The 21,307-nt window shown below is 46.2% G+C and overlaps 2 protein-coding genes across 2 annotated transcripts in view; one reads left to right on the top strand and one right to left on the bottom strand.

The window, feature by feature from the left end:
* The window catches only part of LOC142311928 (uncharacterized), a 252,254-nt gene that overhangs the window by 114,016 nt on the left and 116,931 nt on the right, over positions 1-21,307 (bottom strand). The window lies entirely within an intron of this gene.
* LOC142310532 (uncharacterized) overlaps positions 1-21,307 on the top strand; it is a 119,489-nt gene that overhangs the window by 58,282 nt on the left and 39,900 nt on the right. Inside the window, exons 5-9 of the mRNA XM_075348053.1 lie at positions 11,506-11,680; positions 13,522-13,581; positions 13,664-13,787; positions 13,871-13,968; positions 16,277-16,367. Of these exons, the coding sequence (XP_075204168.1) occupies positions 11,506-11,680; positions 13,522-13,581; positions 13,664-13,787; positions 13,871-13,968; positions 16,277-16,367 (548 nt within the window). The remainder of the gene's footprint in view (positions 1-11,505; positions 11,681-13,521; positions 13,582-13,663; positions 13,788-13,870; positions 13,969-16,276; positions 16,368-21,307) is intronic.

The following is a 21,307-nucleotide window of genomic DNA, read 5'->3' as shown; positions in this document are numbered from 1 at the left end:
TCCAGGGGAGGGCCGGGACAGGAGTATGAAAAAACCAACAGAGATAAACAAACAGGGGAAACCAAAACTCTATCTCACAGCATGCTCACACAGAGGTATAAGGGTACTTTCACACTTGCGTTTTTTTCCTTCCGTCACAATCCGCCCTTTTGGAAAACAGCGGAATCCGTTAACGGATTCCGCTGCTTCCCATAGACTTGTATGGATGACGGATTGTGCCAAAAGTACCTGCGTTGCTTCCGCTGGCCGACGCTGCGTTGCTTCCGCCGGGCAGAAGGAACGCAGCATGTAACTTTTTTTGAGCAGCGGAATCCTTAGGATTTCACTGCGCATGCTCTCTCTGGCTCCCTGCACCCGTAACCAGGGTACACATCGGGTAATGCCTAGTCACCCGATATTTACCCTGGCTACGTGTGCTAGGAGCCAGTGCTAAGCGGTGTACGCTGGTAACCAAGGTAAATATCGAGTAACCAATTAAAGTGCTTTGCTTAGTTACCCGATATTTACCCTGGCTACGTGTGCAGGGAGCCCGACACTTCCCCGCTTGGCTCCGCCCCTCCCGCACTTCACTTCGCATGTACACACACGCAGGCGCACACACAGACACGCGCACACACTCACCTGTCCTCAGCGCCATAACCCCGGTCGGCTCCACCCACCCCGAAATCCGCCCCCTGACCCCCGCACACATTCTCGGCGGCCGAACGATCAGCTGATCACACGGTGACCGGCTGCTGTGAGCGATCAGCTGATCGTTCACAATAGACTGCCGCCGGTAAACTGTAAAAAAAAAGCTGATTCCGTTGTTTTGTACGATCTGTTGCATCCGTTGTGCCACTATATGCAACACATCCGTTGCATCCGTCACACAACGCAATGCAATGGATGCTGTTCAACGCAAGTGTGAAACTAGCCTAAGAGAATAAGAGGTAAGGGGGAAATAAGAGCAGGGAGGAAATAACGAGGTGATGAGAGAATTCCACAACAGCTCCAAGCACCATGCAATATAGTCAACAGCAGGACTGGGACACAACAACACACAGACCAACACAGCAATAAACTCTAGTCGGCATGGGAAGACAGATTCACCATCTTAAAAAGCGGGGAATAAATGTGATATGATTCCAACATGTGTTTCCAGAGATAACCAGCAGCCTAGCAGTGGGTAAGGGGTACTTCTCACATAGCGAGATCGCTGCTGAGTCACGGTTTTTGTGACGCACCAGTGACATCATTAGCGATCTCGCTGTGTGTGACACTAAGCAGCGACCTGGCCCCTGCTGTGAAATCGCTGATCGTTACACACAGTGCTGGTTCATTTTTTGGTAGTTGCTCTCCCGCTGTGAAGCACACATCGCTGTGTTTGACAGTGAGAGAGCAACGATCTGAATGTGCAGGGAACAGGGAGGCGGCGTCTGGAAGCTGCGGACGCTGGTAACCAAGGTACACATCGGGTAACCAAGCGAAGCGCTTTGCTTGGTTACCCGATATTTACCTTGGTTACTAGCGTACGCCGCTCTCAGGCTGCCAGTGCTGGCTCCCTGCTCCCTGCACACGTAGCCAGAGTACACATCGGGTAAATAAGCAAAGCGGTTTGCTTATTAACCCGATGTGTACCCTGGCTACAAGTGCAGGGAGCCAGCACTAAGCGGTGTGCGCTGGTAACCAGGGTAACTATCGGGTAACCAAGCAAAGCATTTTGCTTAGTTACCCGATATTTACCTTCGTTACCAAGCGCAGCATCGTTTCCACGAGTCGCTGGTGGCTGGTCACTGGTGAGATCTGCCTGATTGACAGCTTACCAGCGACCATGTAGCGACGCACCAGCGATCATGACCAGGTCATATCGTGCTCGGAATCGCTGGTACGTCGTTTAGTGAGACGGTACCCTAACTCTTGCAAGCCTGATTTATTAATTAGCACACAGCTGGTCGACGCCCAAGCCTACCTGTGTAACTGAGAAACACCAGAGAAACAATAGTGTGGAGCATCAGATTCAGTAGTGTGAAGAGCGTCTGATGCCGTCATGATACTTGGCGAGTTTTAAGCAAAAACTTCATGTGACAGTACCCCTCCTCCTATAAGGGGCCTCTGGACACTCAGAAACAGGTCTTTGCAGATGACAGTGATGAAATGCCCTAACCAGATGCTCCACATGCATATCAGAGACTGCTAGCCAAATCCTCTCTTCAGGACCAGAACCCTGCCAGTGAACCAAATACTGTAAAGAACGACAAGTGTCGCGGGTGGAGGAGGGGACGCTGCGCTCTCCCACTGTTCGGGTCCGGCCGCGGCTGCTGCGGCTCGGTGGTGGCTCGAGCGGTAGGCCGGATCCCGGGGACTCGAGCGGCGCTCCTCGCCCGTGAGTGAAAAGGGTGGGGATTGGATTGTGGGGATTTGGTTATTGTCCGTGACGCCACCCACGGTTGTGGTGAGTTTGGTGACACCACCGCTGCTCTGAACGGGGATCCCGGGAGCGATGACAGGGAGCAGCCTGGATGTTAGTTCTCCCCTCCGTGGGTAGGGGGGTTGGTAGTCCCGGGGCCCGGTGATGGGGTAGGGATGGATTGCAGGCGGGTTACGGGGCCTGGCGAGGTGCAGGGTCGTGGGGGCAGCGCTGTGCCGCACGGCACGGTGGTACTCACTCAGCCAATGATGAGGACACAGTTCTCGGTAAAACACACGGCTGGATGGACGGGTCCCACAGACGGCTGCGGTGTTTCTCCTCCCGGCAGGTTGATGGTGACTGCCTTTCCCTGCACCTATGTAGTGTAACGATTCCAATGGGTTCCCACCGGTAACCCGCTCCCCAGCTTGGATGGGTGGTGAAGGAGCCCCTTTTGCCCGCAGGCTCTGGCCCTGGGAACTTTAGCCTTGGCGGTGACTGTGTTTCCCTCTCTCGGTTGGACGGTTGCCTTCTGATGGGACTTGGCTGCTGGGAAACCCAGGAGGTTCCCTTCGCTAACGGATTTGGCAAATTCACGGTGACTCCTAGCCTTGCCGGGGTCCGTAAGCCCCTGCCGGATGGTGCTGGCTTCTCTTTGCGTACCGGTCCGGTACCGCCGGGCTACCGCCCATCCACGGTCCTTACGGCTAGCTCCAATAGGCCACTCCTGCAGACGGTCACCACCGTCTGCCAACCTTGCTGATCTGTCCGGGCCACACACCCGGACCAACTTCAGGCTTCTCTTCTGCCACTTTCCTCCTTCCACTTTCAAACTCTATCTCTCTCCACTCCTCAACTCATATGCCTGCTTTTCCCGCCTCCAGGACTGTGAACTCCTCGGTGGGCGGGACCAACCGCCTAGCCCACCCCCTGGTGTGGACATCAGCCCCTGGAGGAAGGCAACAAGGGTTTTTGTCTGACTTTGGTGTGCCTGACCGGGAGTGTGGGGTGTGTAGGTGTTGTTACCTGTGGCCCCTGAAACTATACCTGAAACTCAAAAACCTCTCAACTAAGACAGAAGGTGGAGGTACAGGAAGAAGGGCTCCCGAACCACAAATTTCTTTAACAGACATTTGTGAAAAACATTATGTATTTTATATGATGGTGGTAACGCCAGATGGAAAGCCAGCTGATTGATGACAGCAGTGATTCTGAATGGGCCAGTGAACAGAGGACCTAATTAAAGTGAAGGCACTTTAAGCTTAATGTATTTCGTGGACAACCACACCAGATGACGCACACACAGGTCTGGACCAGACACACAATTAGTCAACCACATGCTTATACTTATAGCTCATGTCACGCAAATGCTGCTAAAACTTCTTCCATTTAAACAATAGTGCTAAGACTAATTGGGCCTCCCCAGGTACCCCAAATGATTGCCCATCCAGAAATGTACAGAACTAGGGATAATGTCCATAAACAGAAAAGAAAGGAGATACAGCAGAGGATTCATGGTGGTGATTATTGATAGCAAATTCGGCAAGAGGGAGGAATGAGGTCCACTCATCCTGATTATCTGAGACAAAACAGAGCAAAAACTGCTCAAAATTCTGATTCAAGCACTTTGTTTGTCCATTAGACTGCGGGTGGAATGCTGACGAATGAGACAGTTGAATCCCTAACCCAGATCAGAAAGCCCTCCAAAAGTTGGCAATAAATTGACTTCCTCTATCAGAAACAATATTAGATGGAACTCCATGGAGTCTGACGATCTCACGTATAAATACCTGGGCTAAAGATTTAGCATTGAGTAATGACGGTAATGCAATAAAATGTGTAATTTTAAAAAACCTATCCACCACAACAAAAGTTACTATATTACCAACATAAGAAGGAAGATCCATAATGAAGTCCATGGAAATGTTCATCCAAGGTTGACTAGGGACAGTCAAATTCTCCAAACAACCTAACGGGCGAGAGTGCGATACCTTTGAACGTGCACAGGTGGCACACGCAGACACATAGGACACCACATTCACATTCCTCCAAATTCTGGGCCACCAAAAGCGATGCAATATGAGATTCAGAGTACCCTTCAACACAGGGTGACCAGCAAGGACAGAATCATGATGGTTCACCAGAACCCTAAGGCAAAGATTCAGGGGAACAAATGCATACCTCCCAACATTTAAAGATGAGAAAGAGGGACAAAGTAAGGCAATTTTAAGCCACGCCCCCTAACCACACCCATTTTGCAATTTGTCACGCCCACATCCAATCCTTTTCAGCACTGCTGATCACATTGTTTAAGGCTGCGTGCCCATGATCAGTATTTGCAGCATTTTGGATGTAGCGTGTTTTTGCTGTGTCTAAAACGCTGCATTGTACAGTACAAGCACAGTGGAGAGATTTCTAGAAATCCCGTGCCCACTGTGCTTGTTTTTTCTGCAGCAAACACTGACCTGCAGAGCGTCTTTCCAGACTGCAGGATGTCAATTGTTTGCTGCAGTTGCATGCGTCCTCCGTAGGGAGAACACAGCAGGAGACCGCAGCTCACTGAACCCTGATCGTGGGCACAGGCAGCTGTGGTCTCCTGCGGAGGAGATGTGCAGCCCCGCAGGTCAGGACCCGATGCCTCCAGGACACAGTGAGTCCTGATCATGGGCACAGGCAGCTGCGTTCTCCTGTGGAGGAGACGTGCAGCCCCGCAGGTCAGGACCCGATGCTTCCAGGACACAGCGAGTCCTGATCGTGGGCACAGGCAGCTGTGGTCTCCTGCGGAGGAGATGTGCAGCCCCGCAGGTCAGGACCCGATGCCTCCAGGACACAGTGAGTCCTGATCATGGGCACAAATAGGAATAACGTTTGGAACACCATTCTAAGTCCGAACTGGGTGCAAAAACCTAAAAAAACATCACTATGGGGAGATAAGGTATGCACACCAGTGACTATGTAAGGGGAATACATGAAATAGCAGAAACTGCTGTGTGAATACTGACTTGAAAAATCCAATAGCTATATGCAAGAGTGAATATGTGAAAAATGGAATCTGCATTACTGCCATGAACATATGAATCAAGAGAAATTTAGCTACTGAATTGATCAATGCAATAGAGCCCCAACACTACGCCAAAGTAATTCTCTACGTTGGGGTCCCTAGCTTGTGTGTGTCCTCTCATGCAGTTAAAAACCTACCGTGTATGGGAAGCTGAGGCCCAGGCTATTTATGCGTATGATATGGATTGGCAATAGGTGTGGTTGGGGAGGGTTCACAAACGAAAAAATACTAACAAATAGGAATAACATTTGGAACACCATTCTAAGTCCGAACTGGGTGCAAAAACCTAAAAAAACATCACTATGGGGAGATAAGGTATGCACACCAGTGACTATGTAAGGGGAATACATGAAATAGCAGAAACTGCTGTGTGAATACTGACTTGAAAAATCCAATAGCTATATGCAAGAGTGAATATGTGAAAAATGGAATCTGCATTACTGCCATGAACATATGAATCAAGAGAAATTTAGCTACTGAATTGATCAATGCAATAGCTAAATTGCATTGCAGTAGCTAAATTTCTCTTGATTCATAAGTTCATGGCAGTAATGCAGATTCCATTTTTCACATATTCACTCTTGCATATAGCTATTGGATTTTTCAAGTCAGTATTCACACAGCAGTTTCTGCTATTTCATGTATTCCCCTTACATAGTCACTGGTGTGCATACCTTATCTCCCCATACTGATCATGGGCACAGGCAGCTGTGGTCTCCTGTGGAGGAGACGTGCAGCCCCGCAGGTCAGGACCCGCTGCCTCCAGGACACAGTGAGTCCTGATCATGGGCACAGGCATACGCACAGGCATACACCAACTCCTGAAGACGGCCACCACCGTCTGCCGACCTTGCTGAACGTGACCGGGCTCCAACCCAGACACCAACAGTTTTCACTCCTCTCACTTTCACTGTTTACCACAATCTACTGTCTTTTCCCGCTTCCAGGCCTGTGAACTCCTCGGTGGGCGGGGCCAACCGCCTGGCTCTGCCCCACCTGGTGTGGACATCAACCCTGGAGGGTGGCAACAAGGATTTGATTGACTGGTGTCACCTAACCAGGGGAGGGGGTGTGTGTGTGGTGTTAGTGTACTGTGACCCCTGGGGGTCCATGGCGTCACACTAGCATGCAGTGGGTCTAATCCCATCATCCCGCATTACACTTGATGATTACACGTGGATAATAAGTTGCAAAAAAATTAAACCTATTGAAAAATAATGACCACAGATCTTGTTTCGGTGTCAGATGTTTTAGCTGAGTTAAGGTAAAGGAGATTTTTATGGTCAGTAATTACAGTAACATGAGTCTGATAAAACCAACAGAGAGACAAACAGGGGAAACCAAAACTCTACTTCACAGCACGCTCACACAGAGGTATAAAACAATAAGAGGTAAAGGGGAAATAAGAGTAGGGAGGAAACAAGGCAACAAGAAAATTCCACAACAACTCCAAGCACCACACAACACAATCACCAGCAGGACTAGGGCACTACAGTACACAGGCCAACACAGTAATAAACTTTAGTAGGCATGGGAATACAGATTCCACCATCTTAAACACGGAGGGAGTAACTGTTAACTCTTGCTATCCTGGCCATTAATGAGCACACAGCTGGTAGACGCCCTTGCCTGCCTGTGTAACTCAGAAACACAAGAAAAACCATAGTGTGGAGTGTAAAGCGGGCTTTACACGCAACGATATCGCAAGCGATATCGCTAGCAAGCATGCCCGCCCCCGTCGGTTGTGCGTCATGGGCAAATCGCTGCCCGTGTCGCACAACATCGCTAACACCCGTCACACTATACTTACCTGCCTAGTGACGTCGCTGAGCCCGGTGAACCGCCTCCTTTCTAAGGGGGCGGTTCATGCGGCGTCACAGCGGCGTCACTAAGCGGCCGCCCAAGAGAAGAGGAGGGGCAGAGATGAGTGGGACGAACATCCCGCCCACCTCCTTCCTTCCTCATTGCGTGCGGCCGCAGGTACGATGTTGTTCCTCGTTCCTGCGGTGTCACACATAGCAATGTGTGCTGCCGCAGGAATGACGAACAACCTGCGTCCTGCAACAGCAACGATAATCGGGATAGGAACGACTGTACAACGATCAACGATATGGTGAGTATTTTTGATCGTTACTGGTCGTTCCTGCGGTGTTACACGCAACAACGTTGCTAACGAGGCCGGATGTGCGTCACGAATTCCGTGACCCCAACGATATCTCGTTAGCGTTGTGGCTGCGTGTAAAGCCTGCTTAAGAACCAGTAGTGTGAGCAGCGTCTGAAGCCGCCATGACACTTGGCGAGTTTTGATAAAAACTCCATGCATGTGACGGGACACCAACTGTAACGGAAAACCTACTAGTTTTTTCTTACTGTTCCACAGGCCCCTGTATTTGCAGCATGGGGGGATTTTTATAGGGGATACCTGTATTGTACCTGTCAATGTACATGTGGTGACCTTTCTCTAGAAATGGGGTCATTAGTCCAGACAATTTTACCTGGGATGCTATTAAAAAATATATGACTTTTTTTTTTTAGGTAAGATCGCGATGAGGCACAGGAAAGGTAGACTTCAAGGTTTATAAATAAGCAAATGTATTTTATATAGAAAAAATAAAAGAGTTCATTCAATAAAAAAATGTTGTTATTTTACAGGAGACAAAAGTATTTTCCTTGATCTTACTTAATGGCTTGTTTGGAGGTTCTAGCAGACAATAGTCCATTTCTCTTTTAGCTTAGCAGGTTTAGTATCTTTCATGCCCAACTTTGCTTGTATCCTGAATGGATTAAGTCATAGTGTGACGTGCTGCAGCGTCAGACAGCTTGTGCTGTAATCATGAAAGCCCTCCAGTAAGTGAGCCCACTGAGTGTCATATGATAAGGTATTTATAAGTTTACTTGCAGCTGTTTCTTGTCCATCTTAGAAAGTTCTCCCACTCGCATGATGCAATACTTCATTAGAATTACAGATATAGATAGATACGGTATGTAATATCAGCAAATATCTATATGTACAACGAATTAATTATTAAAATTGGGCTTTTAACATTCTTACAGATGCCAATTGTCTGGGGGCAGTTTGGAGGGTTAATTTGATGGTCCTACCTTCATAAATAATAAAGGTGCACGTGAACCTGTCTGTGGTTTCGCACATTTTGTATCATTTGATGCTATATTTAGAGTGCTTAGAGGGGGAAAAAAAATCGACGAATTGACTTCTGGCCCTTAAAACTCATCAAGGACTTGTCAATGGAAACAGTTTATTCAGAGGTATAGGAATTTAGAAACAAATCTTTTAGGAGGGAAATTAGGGGTTTCAATTTATTTAGCTGATCATAGTTTGGGTCATTTCTATGGGGGGCTTGGTTATTGCCGCTAAACTTGAGGAATCTCAAAAGGGTCTCATATCGGGATCAGGGCATTTTGGCTCCAAATATACACTGGAGATCAAAATTAGAGAACAATGCATGATCACTTATTTTTTTCAGAAATAATGTAATTTACATTGATCAACATATGAAAGTTTTTGTGTAAGGGGTACCCCATGCCACTAGAACAGTGTTTTACAAAAGATCCAAAGTTTATCCACATAAAACCTTTGTTTTGCCCAAAATGTGATGATCATAATTAGAGAAGAGCAATGACTGTAGCACAAAGAAAGATTATGAGTACATTTTCTGAAGGTAACAACAGTTACCAATCAAATTGAAGTGTACAGGCCTTTGCTGTGAATGACTTCAGCACATCTGTGGCCACAGGACATCACTAGTCTCTCACACTGCTCTGGTGTGATTTTGTCCCAATCTTCTTCCAGTCTCTTCCACAGTTCTTTGTTGTGGGTTTCTTGGCAATAGCTTTGTCACCAAAGATTTTTCAGAGGTTTTCTATTGGGTTTAGATTAGGACTCTGGGCTGGCTATTTCATTGTTTCAATGTTTTCTCTTTTAAGGAACTGCTTTCCCCATTTTGCTGAGTGACAGGGAGCATTGTCCAGCATGAACATTGCTGGCTGATTGAGTGATGAACGCAATTAAGGAACCATGTGTTGTGATACACACTTGAATTCACTCTGCCACGTAGCTGTATGAGAGGTCCAACTCCTACTGCAGAAAACATTCCCCAAACCATGACATTTCCTCCACCACCTTTCACTGACTTCTTAACACACTTTGGGTTCAGTCTTTCCCCAGTTTGTCAACAAACATAATGCTTCCCATCAGACCCAAATAAATTAAACTTGCTTTCATCAGTAAAATGAACTGTGGACCACTTCTCCTATATCCTCCTCACCAAAGGTGAGTCTAGCCTTTTGATTCTTTCTGTTAATGAGAGGTTTGGTCACTGCAGAATGTTTTCAGTCCAAATGCTCATAAACGTCGTGGCACTGTATGACGAGACAGATCCTTACCCTGTTGAGTGCTGAACTGGTGAGCAATTCCAGCTTCAGTGCTGAAACGATAACTTATGGAGATTCTCTGCATTATCCTGTCCTCTCTTGCATTTGTCTTTCAAGGGTGACCAGCCTTCTTGGGGTATCTTGTGATGAAGAGGATGGAAGAAAAGGGTTAATCCGCGCTGCCAGAAGAACATAACTGAAAATCGATGGAGATTAAAACACCTGATTTTATTGTTCTACACATTTCAGAGCTGTATAAATCCTTCTTCAGGAACAAAATCAAAAATATACACTAGGTAGTTTCTGAAGAAGAAGTTATACAGCTCCGAAATGCGTATAACAATAAAATCAGATGTTTTACTATCCATCAATCTTCAGTGATCTTCTTCTGGCAGTGTGGATTAACCCTTTTATTCCATCCACTTCATTTCTATCTTCATGGGTTCTGTAGCAGCCATCTTTACTACATGGTTTTAGTGGTTGTGTCTTTAACACAACCACACCAGGTTAGTGCACCTAATTAACTCCTTTTGATACCATTTGCGTCCCCCTTCTTTGTCTTTTCAGTTTTTATAACGTTCTTGGGGGACTTGAAAGAGTTTGTGATGTTGTAAAGAAGCAATATTCTCAAAATCACAGATTTGGAACAACCAACGTCTCCTGCCATGGTTGATAGGGTCACCCCTTTGGCCTTCATCTGGACAACCTGCTGCCGGAGGGTTTCAGTCACTTTGGAACGGCACACCATTTTTGCCAGGTCAGTGGAAACTGGAAAGTTAGGCTGCCAGTTACACAGGGTTTGTCAGATAATTACGGAAATTAACACCAGGTGCCAGATTAACACCAATAACTTGCAGGTGTCTGAAAGTGTTCTCTAATTTTGATCAGTGTTCTTTTTTATTTATCTCATTTACATTTTTATTATGTGGTTTACAACAAATTCAATTTATTAAATAAGCTTAAAATACTAATAGTTTACTCATGTTAGGATATAATCACATAGGACGACACAATCACCTAAACATTTAGGAAATTATGTGTTGTTCTCTAATTTTGATCTCCAGTATAGGGGGGGGTGTACAATTTTTGTTACCCAGTAGGAATGTAGAATATTTTTAACTAGCCCCATGTTTAGGGTAATGCCAAAAATGTTCTTACTTCAGCAACATTTGTGGGGATCCAGAGATAGGAATGGATGTGGGATTTTGGGATATATGTTGATGGGTTTATAAATTTGTTTCGTGGGCAATTAATTTGAGGACTTTTAGAGTTACAAAACTGTGGAAAAACTCAAAGGGGGTAAAATTGGTGACTTTTATGTTTATATAGGGGGTTTCTAAAAACGGGGGAATTTGAGGGGGAAAAGGACGGATCAGTACCAGAATGGAGTAGGAACTGCAGTACTTGGCCATGCCACCGATGTTTCAGCAGTGACGAATGACTCCGCTACCATCCGGCTGTGGGATCCTGTAGATGAAGCCAAGTTGTCACTGTCTGAAAATGGTTGTACCTCAGAGGCAGATTCTGTATTCAATCCAAAACTGCTGGAGGCAAGCAGTATATAGGCCTGCTTGGTGGTGAACATACTTTGCGCTATTATACCTTATGTCCCTGCATAAATAAACCCAAGCTAACACTAATATTTATTTTTCTTATATTTTTTTAGTCCTAAACCTATCCTTATCCCTAACTCTAGCTCAAACCCTAACCCTGACCATAACTTAAGAAAGAAAAAGAAAAGTTCTAAAATAAGAAAGACAAAACAAAAAAAGATTCTAACTAGCGGAATGACATGGTGGGATGACCAAGGGGGTGATGAGGATAATGGGGATGAATTTATGGTGATTGATTAATAAATTTGAATTTTTGTACTAGCAGCACTTGTAGTCTCTCTCTCTTTTCTCCCAAATCAACTACAAGGGAGAGAAGAGAGAGGCAGACCCAAGTGTTGCCATATTTTCAAAATATTGGGGATTTGATAATTGTAATAGGGTCTGTCATGGTGATCATATGTCAGTAACCAGTGAAATTGGTTCCTAATGTTACAAAGTGGAGAAGACGGTTTTCGGCTGGTGAGCTTGTCATTTTACAAGAAGAAAAGTAGGGGGATAGCGTCACCGGTACCGAGGTACCAGGAGGACTGCGAAAGGACTTTTCTCTCACATCTGACATGTTTGAATAATTTTAAAATGCTATTTAGTTTTTTCCTACCGTGACCGCAGTTATTTGTTTAATTACGGCGATCACATAACTGGGGATGGACAAAACTACAGAGTCTCAGCTACCCTTGGTAGCCAAAACCCCAGAGATTTTCCAAGACTGGGGGTCACTATACCCTTATTACTGAGCAATAAGGCCACTTGACTGCCACCATTAAAAGGCGTGTCATTAACGGGTTAAATCAAGGATTCAGCTAGTCTGTTTATACTCACGTGATGTCATAGACCTAATGGAATACAAACATTAACTGCATAGAAGGGAAAAATGATCAACTGTAAGTACAGAGGGCCATATAATATGATAATCCACAGAATGATTGGCACTCCACCCCACCTTTGTGGTGCTCGTGAAATAGATAATCCAAAATGATGGAAAATCCCGGCACTCACCAGATTTGTGTTTGTGTGGTCCTTTATTCACATTCTTGATATTCCAGGATGTTTCAGCTCGTCCCGAACTTTTATCAACAGTTGAAAGCTTGGGACGACAATCCAGGAATATCAAGACTGTGAATAACGGACCAAACAAACCTAAATCTAGTGAGTGCCGGGATTTTCTTTCATTTTATATAATATGATGACTGCAATATATTTAGAGGATGAAAACTTTGATGGGAGGCGGAGGAGCTGCTCTAAGCGCTAAATATTCCTGTCAGTAAAAGCCACAAAAAACCCCTGTATAATCAAAAATCACCACAGCATCTGTGAGGACAAAGAGTCCTGCATAGTGCATACGCTGGACCTGATCATGTGACCCCTGACTCCTCCCCTCCATGTGACATCATCACAGGTCCTGTAAGCACAGAACAGCCATATACTGTATCTAGTGTGCGGCTCTGCAGGTGGAGGTATTTGGAGATTCCCCATTACTGGGTGCACGCAACATTAACCCCTTCACTACTGAGCCCATGATACATCTCTGTATGTGACTATAGTTGGATTATGTGTTATACCGGGGGCAGGACGGGGCCAGGACTGGATGTAGTGATCATGTGAAGCCGGTAACAGCTCCGGAGATTTCTTACATGGGATCTTTCTGATGTTACATCATCATCTTCTTCCCATTCAGGTCCCTACAATATCGGATCCTCTCAGATCTTCTATATAAGAGAATTCTCCTGATTGACCCATCAAGGATGGATAAGGACAGGGAGAAGATGGCGGAGAGGATATTACACCTCACCCTAGAGATCCTCTTCCGGCTTACTGGAGAGGTGAGAGATTCTGATGACGTCACATTACATCATTCTTATCTATGGGAATAACAGATGGACAGAACTGGAGAGGTGAGGACTCTGGAAATGTCTGTAGTGAGGTTTATTAATGTGTCTCTCCATAACCAGGATTACACAGTAGTGAAGAAGACCTCTAGTGAGCACTGTCAGGACCCTGTGTCTGAGGGATGGGGAAGACCCCTGAGCCCAATCACAGGGCCTCCACCTCACCCCCTGATACATGAGGACATCAATGACCAGAAGATCCTAGAACTCATCTACAAGATGATTGAGCTGCTGACTGGAGAGGTGACACTGCTGGGAATGCTGGGACATTATACAGTAACGCTATGAAGGGATCGGGGGGTGACGGTATCATTGTATGTGTCAGGTTCCTATAAGATGTCAGGACGTCACCATCTATTTCTCCATGGAGGAGTGGGAGTATTTAGAAGAACACAAAGATCTGTACAAGGACGTCATGATGGAGGTTCCCCAGCCCCTCACATCACCAGGTAATAGACAGGAGTAAATACACACGGCCTATAATTATCTGTATATATAGAATGAATTCAGACCCTGTATGTGTTTCCCACAGTCCTATCCAGTAAGAGGACAACACCAGAGAGATGTCCCCGTCTTCTTCTTCCACAGGACTGTATCCAAGAAAATCTCGATGTTCCTCAGGATCATGAGGTAGATGGAAAGAAGGTGTCATGAAATCTCTCCTATGATGTTTAAAAGTCTTTGAAGAGCTTGTGCTCAGTCTTAGTATATCCATCAGTGTACAAAGAGTGGGCAATTTATAAGAGACACCGACCATTTCTTGATTGTAGCAAAAAAGAGGAAAGTCTGCATAGATGAGCTGTGGATGTAAAAGGTTATAATGCCGTCAGGACCAGATGACTAAGAAATGAATGTTAACCGCTCCAATTAGAGTTGATGAAACCTGTGTCTAAGAGTGTGTTTACAATGTAGAATAAGGATATACTAGGATTTCCAAGTTCATGCTGTACAATTGTATATGCCGGAGGCAGACCTGACATTGCAATTGATTGCTGCACTAAATTGGTGCTGTATTTATGTATGGCCAATAGATCTAGGGATGCATTTATATATTGATTGGTCTGGTAATGTATCCATTAATAAGGATGACAGCGCTCCTCCGGGTGAAAAGACATACAATTTCTTTATTCCTTCAGTTGTGTAACAGCAACATTTCGACCTGTTGGTCTTTGTCAAGCATGACATGCTTGACAAAGACCAACAGGTCAAAACGTTGCTGTTACACAACTGATGGAATAAAGAAATTATATGTCTTTTCACCCGGAGGAGCGCTGTCATCCTTATTATTGGTATGTTATTTCAAGTGATCCCTTGATCATGGACGTGTGCTCCTGAGGTGCTGATTGTGCTGGTGCACAGGCACTTACGTTTTTTAACCAAGGTGCTGTGGACTTTTCTTTTTTGGTAATGTATACATGTCCTGTTGATGGTTCTGGTGCTGTATTCATGTACTGATAATGTTTCTGGTGCTGTATTTATGTTTTGATGGTGCTTGTAACCCTGTATAGATGTCTATGTGTTAATCTTTTCATTTTATTGATACAAGATCATTATAGGTGTGCTGCTCATTCTACATAGAGACAACATAACGACAGAAAATACAGCAGTCTGAATGAGGCCAGATATTTCATCTGAACCAGTGTTTGGTTAAAGACCCCATACATTTTAGATGGCTGTCGGCTGACTCACCCTGACTCTGCCAAGTGCTCCTTTGTTTTAAATTAGAGAACTATAGTGGAAAATTATTATTATCAGTGACTTCATCAATCGAAGGCAGCAATACTCATCAAACTGTTAGCTGTTTGCAAACCTAGCACATTTTCTTAAGCAGAAGATTCATCATGCAGTGTCGGCGTATTTTATCATGAGGCTTTTTTTTTTAGTCTTTTTTAACATTTTTACTATTATATTTTGGCTGCTGGCTTTTTATTAAAAATTGTATTGAGTATACTAGAGAGCAGCTCCAAGCGGAAGCCACAAAAAGAAAGGTCTGGTTACATCTTTTAATCGCTTTAGGTCTTGAAAACCTGACATTTAAAAGATTAATTAGCTTTTATTTACTATTCTGCAACCCGCCTGAAAAAGACATTATGCGCACAAATCTTTAGGAGACGGAAGATATGCACAGCAAGTCACTTTAACAGTGCACTGCAAATGTTTTTCAGATTAGTCCCAGGCGGAATTCAGCTAAAAAATACATCATGTTTACATATCCTAAAGGCCGCTTTACATGCTACGACTTCGCTAAAGCGATCTCGTTGGTGTCACGGAATTTGTGACGCACATCCGGCCGCATTAGCGATGTTGTTGCGTGTGACAGCTATTAGCGATTTTGAATCGTTGCAAAAACGTTCAAAATCGCTAATCGTTTACATGCCCCCCTAATCTCAATTATCGTTGCTGCTGCAGCAGCGATGTAGTTCGTCGTTTCTGAACGAGGAACGAGGAACCTCACCTTACCTGCGTCCCGCCAGCAATGCAGAAGGAAGGATGTGGGCGGGATGTTTGTCCCGCTCATCTCTACCCCTTTGCTTTGATTGACCGGCCGCTAAGTGACGTCGCTATGACGCCGAATGCACCGCCCCCTTAGAAAGGAGGCGTTACGCCGGTTACAGCGACGTCGCTAGGCAGGTAAGTATGTGTGACGGGTCCGCGCAATGTTGTGCGCCACGGGCAGCGATATGCCCGAGTTGCACAAACGATGGGAGCGGGTACGTACGCTAGCGATCTCGCTAGCGAGATCGCAGCGTGTAAAGTGGTCTTTAGTCTAACTTGCCAATAGGGGGTATGACCACTTAAAGTACCTAGGGTAGGATGAATGCGCAATAAAGAGGTGAGATTTTTGGTAAATATTTTAATTTACTATTATTTCTGGGGGTTTAAAATTATTTCACAATCGTTCTCCACCTATCTGTGACTTTTACAATATTTATTTCAGGGTAAAGATCTGACCCATATTAATACTACAGAGACATATGTGAGGGGTGATGAGCGGTGTAAAGAGGAGATTCATACAGATAACCGCACAGGTGAGTAGTGACCACTAAATGCCGAGACGTCAGTCATTCTCAATCATTAGATGGTATACTTATGTGTTCAAATTTTAGTGACTTTTACACTGAGTTTTTTACGGAGACTTTACACCAAAAGATTTATTGCTTAACCCCTTACCGCCGAAGCCTATATTCACCTTCATAACAGAGCCCCATTTTTCAATGGTGACCAGTGTCAATTTATGTGGTAACAACTCCAGAATGTTTCAAATTATTCCAGTGATACCAAAATTGTTTTATTCGTGACATACACCATGTTCAGAATTATTAGGCAAGTTAAATGAAACAAAGTACCCTAAGGTAAAAACCTGGGTATTTTTGAAGAAACGCTAGAAATTACAACCATTATAGAATAAATTCAAAGATTTTTATTGTGACATTTTTATTCAGACAGAAAACACACCACAAAGGAGACCATGTTACATCCATACATGTTTCAAGTTCAGGAAAGTCCAAAAGTACCGTATTTTTCGCTTTATAAGACGCACCTGATTATAAGACGCACCCCCAAATTTGGTGAAGGAATAGAGAATTTTTTAATAAATGGGGTCCGTCTTATAATGCCAGTGTCCGTCTAACAAATAATATAGGGTATATGTCCCTCATAGCCCCCTCATCCTAAAATTAGCCACCTTAATCTGGATATGGCCACCTTATATTGAACACGTCCCCCAGTAAGGCCCACTGGCCCACAGGCCCACTGTGGCAGGCCCACAGGCCCACTGTGGCAGGCCCACTGTGGCCAGGCCCACAGGCCCACTGTGGCCAGGCCCACAGGCCCACTGTGGCAGGCCCACTGTGGCAGGCCCACAGGCCCACTGTGGCAGGCCCACTGTGGCAGGCCCACAGGCCCACTGTGGCCAGGCCCACTGTGGCCAGTCCCACAGGCCCACTGTGGCAGGCCCACTGTTTGCAGGCACACAGGCCCACTGTTTGCAGGCACACAGGCCCACTGTTTGCAGGCACACAGGCCCACTGTTTGCAGACACACAGGCCCACTGTTTGCAGGCACACAGGCCCACTGTTTGCAGGCACACAGGCCCACTGTTTGCAGGCACACAGGCCCACTGTTAGATATCGCCCCCATGTTGTTGCTTTTAGTAAAATAAACTCTTTCCTTACCTTCTGCAGCAGTGTCCTGTTTTGTGTCACCCTCCTCTGGGTTGAGCTCCTCCAGTGTCTCCTGCACTTCCTACTTCCTGGTTCTAGTGCCAGTCATGTGATCAGGACAGCAGAGAGAGATATCTCTGCGTGCAAGATCACAGCAGCAGGAGGGAGACCGGGCAGACACGCTGGAGGAGGTGAGTAAAGAGTTTATTATTTTACTATGGGCAGCAGCCTGAGGGCCATAGCTAACACAGGGGGAGGGGGCATGTGCGATCAAAGGTAAGCACAGGCAGATAATATGCGCAGCTCCCCCAGCCCATCGCCGCGGTGCAGTTTCAGCACCATGGTGGTGGACAGCGGCTGTGCATATTATATGAGCGGGTGCAGGAGATCAAAGGCTGCCACCCGCAGCTTCACAAGCCTCTTCCAGCCCCCCCAGCACCGCTCCAGAGCGGCCTCCACCTCCCCTGGACCCTGCAGTATATAATCTGTATATTCGGTTTATAAGACGCACCCCCTACTTTCCCCCAAAATTTGGGGGAACAAAAGTGCGTCTTATAAAGCGAAAAATACGGTAGTTAGTCCTTATAAACAATTTCATTAATTGCATAACATTCTCTTTTGACATCTCATAAAGTACAGGAAAAGATCAAACCACTGATCATAGTATCCTATTTATACAAAATTGCAGGGTACCACTTACTAAAATTATCAAAATATACAAGTGTAGTAGGTGATATCCCACATCTATTTTTTCCCCTTTCCAAGAGAAAGGGGGAGGGCATATAGAGAAATTATCATAAGCCCATGATGAGACAATATGTGGAGAGAATCAATCACCAAAATGCATACTATTTCCGATCTCCATGTGTCTCACCGCCTTACTCCCTTCATAAAATCGGAGAAAATACTAAAAAAATTAGAAAACGTGGTCCTAGTGTTAAGATGGTAATATTAATTCCATCAGCCGATTGATAGGCAAGATACCATAATTATTCACCTAAGATAAGGTATATCTAATATATAAAGCTGAATGTGTGTATGTGTGTGTGTGTGTGTGTATGTGTATGTGTCTGTGTGTATGTCCGGGATTGGCATCTGCACCGTCGCAGCTACAGCCACAAAATTTTGCACACACACACGTCTGGACCCCGAGAGCGTCATAGGCTGTTTCGAGGGGAAATTTTAACCCCGCGCTTTACAGTTATTCGCCAAAAAACCTGCCTCCATTAAAGCGAATGGAACTGGGAGCCACAGTGCATCCAGAACTTCAGAAGAATGCGCAGCCACGCCCTTATATGGAATGTTGGCGTGTCACAATGCAGCCAGGGAAAGAGACAGACACAAAGAGACAGACACAGACAAAGAGACAGACTGACAGGGAAAGAGACAGACAGGGAAAGAGAGGGAAAGAGACAGCAAGGGTAAGAGACAGGCAAAGACAGGTAGACAGACATAAAGAGAGAGAAAGAGACAGATAGGGAAAGAGAGGGAAAGAGACAGACAGGGAAAGTGACAGACAGACAAAGAGATAGAGAGAGACAGAGAGATATATACAGAGGGGGAGACAGACAGAGAATGGGAGAGAAACAGAGAGAGAGTTACTATCCCGGGCAGCGCTGGGTGCTATGTTGTGAGGCGAAATTTTAACCTTGCGCGTTCCAATTTACCAATCAATTTTCCCCCTATCTACATAATGGGGAAAAAGTGAAACGAAAAGTGTTGGGGGCAAATTGACAGCTGCCAGATGTGAACAAGGGGGACTTAAAGAATGAGAGCAATTGCGCCAAAGAGTATATACCGTACAGTTGCTAAGGTGGGGCCCCGACATGGGATGTGATGCCCTGGACTAGCGAGGTAGTCACAGACATACCAACACACACACCCCCACCCTAGGCAGTTACAGCAGCCAAACACAAATCCTTGTTGCCTCCCTCCAGGGGCTGATGTCCACACCAGGTGGGGTGGAGCCAGGCGGTTGGCCCCACCCACTGAGGAGTTCACAGTCCTGGAGGCGGGAAAAGGAAGTTAGAGAGCAGTCTAAGTTAGGGAAGTGGTAGGAGAGGAGCAAAACTGACTGTGCCCGGGTATGTGGCCCGGGCACCGAGAGCAAGGTTGGCAGATGGTGGTGGCCATCTGCAGGAGAGGCAGATCAACGCGGAACCGTAGGACCGGGGACGGGCGGTGGCCCGCTGGTACCGAACCGGGGAGCGAAGTGAAGCCAGCACAAACCGGCAGGGCCTGCGGACCCCGACCAGGCTTGGAGTCGCCGTTAAACAGGTCAAATCCGTTAGTGACCGGAACCCCAGGGGTTTCCTAGCAGCCAAGACCCGATTGAAGGCAACCGTCCAAACAGCAAAAGGGAAATACAGCTAATGCCACAGCTAGAGTTCCCAGGGCCAGAGCCTGCGGGCAAAAGGGCTCCTCTGGCACATATCCACGCTGGGGAGCGGGTTACCGGTGGGAAGCCATCGGGACCAAACACACACAAAAGGTGCAGGGAAAGGCAGCCACCACCAACTGTCCGGGAGAAGCCACAGCAGCCGGCTGCGGGACCCGTCCATCCAGCTGTTTGTTTTACCAGAGACTGTGCATCCATTTGTAGCTGAGTGAGTACTACCGTGCCGACTGGCACCGCGCTGCGCAGTCCAAGCGACCCTGCACCTTCCCGACCCTGCCTCCCCGTCACCTCAACCGGGCCCCGGGACCACCAACCCCCTACCCACGGAGGGGGAAAACATCTCAGCTGCTCCCTAACAACGCTCCCAGGATCCCCGTCACCAGCAGCGGTGGTGCCCACCTTCACCACAAACCATGGGTGGCGTCACGGACCAAATCCCCAAACCAAACCACCCCTTTCACTCACGGGCGAGGAGCGCCGCTTGAGTCCCCGGATCCGGCCCACCGCTCGAGCCACCGAGCAGCAGCAGCGCCGGACCCAAGCGCCAGCGAGAGCGCAGCAGTGACGGCCTCCCTCCCCGCCCGCGACTTGGGATACTCACACCGGACTCTGGGATATGAACACACACAAAATGCGCCACACACTACCACGTGCTTGAACACATTTACCACCCTCAGCACACATCTCACCACACATACACCAACCTCGCCACATAATCACCCTAAACACACACAAGTGTGGTATTATCCTTCAAAAATAAAAATCTGATTAATAAGCAGCCAAACTACAAGAACAACAAATGTACCACATAGGAAATACGGCAGCTGTCAGTCACATGACCTGTCTATTATGTGTATGTGTGAGCTAATATATACTGTCAGGGGGAGGGCTTTCTGTTGCCTGGAGATTTATCAGGCTGCCAATGGCAACCAATCACAGCTTAGCTTCTATTTTGCTACAGTTAATCTGAGCTATGATTGGTTAATATAGGCAACAATTTAATAATTACATTTCTATCTATTTGTTTTTTTTGTTTTTTTGTGTGCAGAATACATTTTTGTTAATACATTCTATTTTGTTAACAGCAGTTATTAACCCGGGCGAAGCCGGGTAGTACAGCTAGTTATAAATAAGGTAGGTTCTCACCAACCAATCGGCCGGTAAGGCAATAAATTTCACTATACCGCCTGCCAGAAGTGGATACTAATGTTAGGTAACACCATCTATATTCAAGATGCATGCCCAGCGGTAACCCGCACCATCGCGGTATCTACCGCACGAAAGAGAAATATAGCAATATTATAATGCAGGACATTTTCCAAAAATCAGTAAATACCTGAGCAGTGGATGAACCTCTCCTTTCCCCGACGTACGTTTCGCGCCAGCTTTTTCAAGAGGGGCATGCCAA

The sequence above is a fragment of the Anomaloglossus baeobatrachus genome, chromosome 5 (genome assembly GCF_048569485.1).
Source record: "Anomaloglossus baeobatrachus isolate aAnoBae1 chromosome 5, aAnoBae1.hap1, whole genome shotgun sequence".
Classification (NCBI taxonomy): Eukaryota; Metazoa; Chordata; class Amphibia; order Anura; family Aromobatidae; genus Anomaloglossus; species Anomaloglossus baeobatrachus.
This window is presented reverse-complemented; position numbering and strand designations above follow the sequence as displayed.